Here is a 7554-nt window from a genome sequence, read left to right as displayed (position 1 = left end):
GCTCATAGCTATAGGCATGCACCAAAGAGAAATATTGTGCATGTTTACTTATAATCTTTATCAAAATGTTGCTGCAGTGTGAAAAAGTGCTTTTCTAGCAAAGTTTAAATTCAAGATCATAGCACCAAAAATTCAGTTTAACGGTTAAAAAACACTTTCTGGGGGGAAAAATCCGGAGTGAAAGGGATCGGGAATCTCGAGCCCGAGTCGGCGGACTCGGCGCGCGGACTCTGGGTTCTAGATTGCGAGGTTGACGATCAAACTCTCAGCGGTCATTGCCAGGAGAGGAAACAAAAATGGCGACACTTTTATACTTTCCTTGACTGCTTCGTGGTACTGTTTACTTCTCAATGGAACTTCGACGCTTTGCAATTTTTTTAGCAATTGGCCTTTCTATTTCCGTTGCTTCTGTAGCAGCCTATTTGCTAACATTGGAGAAGTATCGGATAAAAAAGGTAACATTGAAATAGCTGTTTGTTGCATAATTTTTCTTCGTGTGTCTTAGTTCCCGCCAGGCTGCATGTACATGAGTCACAGTTGATTATGTTTAGTGATCAGTGGTAAACTCATATTTAATGAACGATTTATATATTAACAAACTGAAGTGAGGAAGGCTGACAAAAATGCATCGGTGCTGCGTTTATCTAAGCCTAGTCGTGGCTCTACTAACTTTCACTTTCTTATTTCTACTTCCGGGTTTATATGAGAGAAGAGGAAAGTGAGATATTATCACGTCTTGGGTGAATTCTCTTGAGCTTAAGTTAATAATTTACCTTGCCCAGTGGTTAGGTCTCGTGATTAATGTTATAATATTACCTGTTAGCTATGTTATCTTGATGTTGATGTCCAACTGATATTTTGAATGTGTTTGAATAATGCACCTATCAATGTTAAGCCCGAGGGGGGGGGGGGGTCGGGCAAGGGGTGGGGATTTTGACATTTTCTATAAAAAAATGTCAAATTCCCCAGCCCCGGGACAAAATAATTGGTCAAAATCCCCACCCAGCAGCAATGAAAGGTGGTCAGATGTCCTTCAAACCTTGTTGCAGGGGATCATATACGACCAAAATCCTACCCTGGGGCAATCACGTACGATCAAAATCCCTACCCTGGGGACCGACCTCACAATCAAATTCCCGTGGTTAGCCCGACCCCCCCCCCTCGGGCTTAACATTGATAGGTGCATAAAGTAGCATACATTTTATCATTTGATTACTTTTACCCCATATTTTACCTCCTCCTGGTTGTTTAATAGACCATATTCGTATTCTTGGTATTGGACTGGAACTAGCTTGCAATGGAGGCTTATGCGGGGACTCTTTTCAAATGCAAATGACATGAAGCTTTTTTAATGATATATTCCCCTGCATCAGCCTTTATTGCAAGCTAGTTCCAGTCCAATACTGAGAATACGAATATGGTCTATTTGCTGTGCAGTTGTATAATTTCATTGTTAAAATGGTGTTGTAAATTTTTCCTGTAACTTTTGTCTACAAGCAGGCTCACATTTGGGTCACACAAACTCAAGCAGCAAAGCTGCCGCAATGGGTCTGTGAACAAAGGGAGCTGGTAATTATAAGTTGCGAGAAAGTGACTTGTGGCTCTATGTTTGCTGACATGTTCTCACAGCAAACACTTGCAGTGTTGCCGCTCATGAGTGTGACCCAAATGTGTGGCTGCTCATAGACTATTGCTAGTTCAATAGTGTAATTTTGGCAGTCTTTCTTCTATTTGATTCCCTCATAATCTCTCACATATTTTAGGGCATTTTTTGTGGGACACATTTTGAAAATTATCTATTAATTATTTTTAAAAAATTTACTATCTTTCAGAGTGAAGATGACAACAAGGATCCAGAAACACTTAACTTTCCATTTTTGAGAGACATTCACTCTGTAGAGTTTATTAAGAATTCCAAAGTCATGTTTATAATGAGAGGTTTGCCTGGAAGTGGAAAATCAGTAGTAGCTAAGCAAATCAAACAAGATTATGGTGATCTGGCAGTGATCTGTTCAGCAGATGATTTTCGATTGAATGACCTTGGGGAATATGTTTGGACAGCTGAGGAATATGAGGCAACACACCAAAAGTGTAGAGATAAAGCAAGACAGACCTGTGAAGATATGATACCAGTTGTTATCATAGGTGAGTTACAAAGGGGTAAATGTGAAGTTCATATCAAACTCATGCAGGTCTTGATTATAATCTGAATTTGTTTGCGGGACAAGGCTGGTTCATGTATTTGGCATATGCATTGTGCACTACATGACGTGTCACTCCAAAATAGTCAGTACGGTCAGGGATCACAGATATGTCCAGGATTCAATGTTAATGAGATGTGTGTTCCTCATGACAGGCATCATTAATTGTCTTCATTAATAAAAGTTCACCAAAACACACCAGATTCTGTCAAATATGAAGTACCGGTAATATGGAAATGTCAAATTACACAGTCAAACATGAAGTACTTATTAAGCAATAATTGCATTCAATCCTGGACATAAGTTTTGGTCAGGGCACACTGCATTGTGTTCTTGGGCAAGACACTTTACTCTCATAGTGCCTCTCTCTACCTAGATGTGTAAATGGGTACTCAGTGAATTTTAATGCTGGGGGTAACCCTGTGATGGACTAGTATCCTATCTAAGGGGAAGTAAAATACTCCTGGTCACATCATGCAAAGGAAGCTGGGATAAGCTCAGGCCTGATGGGCCACTAGGATTGTACGCAGACTTTACCTTTTACCTTGGGATCAGGCATTATTTTAAAAAGGTTATAATCGTTGGGTTGGAATAATACTTAGTATTTTTTTATTCTAATAATACATTGCAGATAACACAAACATTGAGAAGAGGATGCTGTACAATTATGTCACTATAGCTCACAATGCCGGTTACCATGTGGTGTTAGTGGAACCACGAACCAGGTGGAGATACAGTGTTACTGACTGTGCACTAAAGAACCACCATGATGTCACAGAAGATATTCTCCAAGAGCAGTTGTCAAAGTTTCAACCAATAAATGCAGTTTATTATGGATGGTTTCCTTCAGAGGAGATATCCAGGACTTTGAAAGACAGAATGTTCAAAATGTTTAGTGATTGCTTGGCAAAAATCCATTCATTTAAAGATTACCTCATTAAAGAAAATCAACAAGACGAGCATGGTAAGTTTATTTGATTTTTGTTTAATATTACACTTGTTTACTGACTGTGCATGGTAGACATAATTGATGTATTTTATACTTGTCAACTTTTCCTGAGTCAATTAGGCATGAGATTTTTATGCTGTGAATACCAGGTTTTTTAAAGATGATCTGACCATGCCCAAAGTTTGGACCAAAAATGCCTGAAAATTTTTGAGGACTTTCCAAACATTTCTGATACCCCATCCCAGGATGTGCCTTACCAAACACAACCTTTTTGCAAGCTTTTTCCTTCTAAAAGAGTTTAGTTTTTAACCTGTCCTTTTTCTTTCTTTCATTGTTTTGAGTTTACATATTTAAATAGTGTGTCAGTTAAGGCCTTTAAAAGGTTAAATGTTTCAGCTTGGTGTGACAATGTGGTTATAAGTAGGTGTGATCAGGCACAAGATAAAAGTTTTTGACCCACAGGTGTGAGACTTTTTTCTAAAGGCATTGGCAAACGAGAAGACATTGTTGCTTGTGATGTTTCTTGGGTGAGCAAACGAGCGGAACACAAAACAAATGTTTTGTTTCTATGCTGCGCAAATGGAGAAATGATTTCTTGTGAACACAACATGTTTCTGATAAAATCAGAAACATTTTTGTGTCTTAGACACAAATTTTGTGTCTGCATCTCATTCTCTCAAGGACCTCAAGATTTTTCTTTTGATAAAATATCTTTCCTTTTCCAGGCTTCCCTACTACCATCATGACAGATTCTAGTGACATAAGCGTGACATCACTGTCCTGCCTAGAAAAACAGCTCGACCATCTCCATGTTACTGCATTCTTTAACAGAAGAGGACAAGCTCAGAGAACAAGTGACTATGTCTCGTCTTCGGCAGTTCAAGAAGCTTTAGGCTCCGCAACAACCTTGTCAATTATTGCCTGGACAATTTCACCCAAAGCTGTAACAGCAAGAGTCAAACTGAATCCACAGCAGTTAAAACTTTGGGGTAATCTTGATTCTGGAGACTTAAAGGAAGGGTGTGGCAACTTCAGTGGGAAATGTTTAACTGTAAGTTATCGCAGTGACCTGTTTGTTTTACTACACTGCAGTCTTATCTGCAGGCCCCATCTTGGGCTATTCTCTCCAGCAGGAATTTGTGTGGAACCTCTTTAAGGTCATTGCCCTGTTTTGCATTGCGCATCCTTACTGCGCAGAATTTTACGCGTAATTAGCGCACGCGCGCGCGAGCACATCAACAAAATGGCGGCTTTTTTCTATGCGGCTTAGTCCGCGAGAGAAGTAAATTGTCACTTTCTCCTAAACGAGCCTGGTGACCTATCAATTTTTTCTCATATTTTGGGTGTAGCGATCAAATTCTTTCTGTAAAATGAAAACAGATCAATTCATGTGTTTGAAAAATAAATTATCGCTAAAAAAGTGTACTTTGCCAGTACTCGCAGAGGAATTATAAAGGAATTATATGGAATATACATGGTCGTCCTGCTCCTAAACGAATCTGGTGACCCCCCTTTTTTATTTCAAAATTTAAGTTCCCTTGAAGTAATAAACCAGTAGGCGAAGTTTGGTTAAAAATTTATGTTCAGTTTTATTTCGGGGCAATGACCTTAAACACTCTCTGTCTTGCCTATGCAAGCTGTGAATAATTATTTAATATTGACTGAGTATTGTTTGTTATATCTGGCATGAATTGTCCATGCTAGAACTTTCAGCAAACATTTCTCAAAACCGTAGAATTAATGTCTTTTTACTTAGTACCATTGTCTGTCTGACTGACTGATCATCTGACTAACAGTGAGTGAGTGAGTGATACTTTATTTAACCTCGGAATTCCATCAATTACATTGGTTTTCATGAAAGCCGAGTGAGATTTAAAAATTTAAATAGAGTTAAATAACACATAAATATTAGAGTGGGACAAGCTATCAATAAGAAGATAGTAACATATCAAAGTCAATATCTTCCAGTCCTCTTTTAAAGGCTGCAAGAGATTTAGCTGACTTAATTGAATTAGGCAAGGAATTCCACAATTTAGGACCAGACTTACTGACTTACTGAATGAACCGACTTACTGAATGACTGACTGCCCTCAAGACTGCCCAGGTTCAGTCTGCTGTTTTCATCTCATCTTCTGCAGTTCTTCTCCAAGATTTTATTCCTAACTTTATTTTTATTTTTTTTTTAAAGAAAGATAACTGCAGTTTTTCAAACAACATTTTGTCAAAAGAAAAACGAAATTGCCTAGAGTTGGTCAACATTATTGGAAATTGCCAAAATTTTTAGTTGCCAAAATAACTTTATTTCCCGACCTGATTGCAGCCAAGTGCACTGTAGGTGTTTAGTTTAGTTATAATACAAAACAAATACTTCAAAGTTTTGTACAAAATAAAAGGCATAAAACACATATTTTAGTACTTGGCTTATTGCAATGCTGGCTCTTTAAGTACAGCAACTTGCAACCCTCCTCGCAAAGTGTTTTTTATCAGTTTTAAACAGGCAGTACTAAACTTGAGCCATACCTTTTGTTTTCCAGGAATCAACCACATGTGCATCTCAAAGTTCAGTTTCTCCCAATACTCCCTTGTCTTATGCAGAGTTAGCAGTCAAACCAACAATTGGCAAAGGAGATACTGTGCATATTACTCTCTCCATTCGAAATGACGTGACACCAGTCCAAGGACGTAATGACCTGGGTGACCTCATCAGACTTGAACTTACAGATCAGAGTTACGAGGAGTACAAAGTAACAGAGGGTGTCGCAAGAGACTATGGTGAAGGCCTATGGGCTGTATACTTAAATGAACCCATTTATATAAATGTACTTTTTACAGGGTATTATGGGTCTTGATCAGGTTTCCGAAACTAGAGATCAGAGCAGCTAGAAGGCAAAATCCGGGTTCTGTAGCATGAAGCAATAACTCCTTTTGGATGGGATGCTAGTCCATCACTGACCCTCACTCCCAAGCATTTTGTCAGGTTTTTCTTATAGCTCGCCAGTACCCATTTAATAATAATAATGATGATGATCTAAACATAGTTCACATGCCACCCCCCGAAGATCATTGCATGTGACTGTGGCGATAGCCAATGGGCTGTTACAGTGCTACGACTTCACCTGGGTGACCTGTGAGTTTTGAACAGCACAGCACAGGTAACCAAAGCGTATTATGAGAGTTTGTATGGATTTACTATAAGAACTTGTATGGATTTGAAATAAAGTTGAGAAAAATATATTTTTTAACATTGAAAAACTATAATAAAACTTAAAATCTTACCTGATGTCACTTTTTTGTCTTTCTAGACTTTCTAGTGCTTAAGAATGCCATACGCGTGCAAACTCTCATAGTACGCTGTGATTACAGCACGTGCTCGAAACAAACGAATCTTAGGTTGTTCATGATCGGACCAATCATGTTGAAGCATCTCAAATGTTAACCATTGATTGGCTTTCGTTTGTCTGCGCTCAAGCGGTGTGACAAACAAAGCAGACAAAAATAGTTTTTAACCCAGAGACAGAAATAATACTGAAGCCAAGGACAAAGTAACTCAACAAAAACAATTTTGAAACTTGCGACAAAACAGCGCGTTCTGCGCTCGGCTCTCCGATTTTTTTCGAACGATAACCCGCTTTACGAGAGTATCCGGTGGCTTCGGTTGAAGTCATTCCACTGCAAAATGGACTTTTTTTCAGGAAAAGTAAACAGAAGTCCCTCTAAAGTTTCATAGTCAAGTTTTTATCAATATTTCTTAAATACCATACCATTCTTGGCTGGTCTGACACGCATGTTTCGTCTCCGCCAAGAGACTCATCAGAGACCTTTCGGTGAAGCTAACTCGTCGAACATCGCGTTCGAAGTCGCGCTAGCGTCGAAATGATGGTGCAATCAAACAATTACTTAAACAAATAAGAGTAATAGCTGGCATAGAAGCATTTAAATGTAATGGTGTAAGAAAGCTAATTATATAAGAGTTCTCTTCAAGAGTTTTCCTCTTTTCATAATTTGTCCGCAACCCGGGTTGGTCTGGAGGTTTCGCAAACAGTGAGTTCGCTACTTTATGGCCACACACACTGAAACAGCAGTCGGACAGCAAAACTGAAGCAAACAACTGACATAAGATTTGGTTATAAAGGGCTTAAAATATTTTGGATATGTACGCTTCCAACATCATGGAACTAGCTCTTTTAATCGAGGACACCTAAAGTATTCACTTTCTGTCTTTTTTTATTCATCTTTTTAATGACTATATAGATCGTGTGTTGAATGTAAATATTTTTAGAGGAAATACGATTTTAAATTTTAATATATTCTATCATGATAATTATTTTAGATTTTAAAATGTTAATAGTTTTAGATACGAAACGGTTTTATGTTTTAAACTTTAACCTATTCTAGCAAAAGATT

General features: G+C 38.2%; 1 protein-coding gene across 2 annotated transcripts; it reads left to right on the top strand.

Annotated features, from left to right (window-relative positions):
• The first annotated feature begins 290 nt into the window (after positions 1 to 290).
• Positions 291 to 7341, top strand: LOC144644503 (2',3'-cyclic-nucleotide 3'-phosphodiesterase-like). Of its 2 annotated transcripts, XM_078503997.1 has the most exons (6): positions 291 to 455; positions 1501 to 1569; positions 1833 to 2145; positions 2833 to 3165; positions 3876 to 4201; positions 5685 to 7341. In XM_078503997.1, exons 1-6 carry the CDS (start codon positions 351 to 353, stop codon positions 5997 to 5999), a joined length of 1461 nt encoding a protein of 486 aa, XP_078360123.1. In that variant the 5' UTR covers positions 291 to 350; the 3' UTR covers positions 6000 to 7341. The 2 variants fall into 2 exon arrangements, with proteins under 2 accessions (XP_078360123.1, XP_078360124.1); XM_078503998.1 differs by lacking the exon at positions 1501 to 1569.
• Positions 7342 to 7554: the final 213 nt, after the last annotated feature.

The sequence above is a fragment of the Oculina patagonica genome, chromosome 2, assembly GCF_052425735.1.
Source record: "Oculina patagonica isolate OP01 chromosome 2, crgOcupat, whole genome shotgun sequence".
Lineage (NCBI taxonomy): Eukaryota > Metazoa > Cnidaria > Anthozoa > Scleractinia > Oculinidae > Oculina > Oculina patagonica.
This window is presented reverse-complemented; position numbering and strand designations above follow the sequence as displayed.

Bases quoted from the DNA above. Each gene is read 5' to 3' on its own strand.
- LOC144644503 (XM_078503997.1), top strand. From the start codon at position 351: ATGGAACTTCGACGCTTTGCAATTTTTTTAGCAATTGGCCTTTCTATT. The intron at 2,146-2,832 runs GTGAGTTACAAA...AATACATTGCAG, and splicing joins GATACCAGTTGTTATCATAG to ATAACACAAACATTGAGAAG. The intron at 4,202-5,684 runs GTAAGTTATCGC...TTTGTTTTCCAG, and splicing joins TCAGTGGGAAATGTTTAACT to GAATCAACCACATGTGCATC.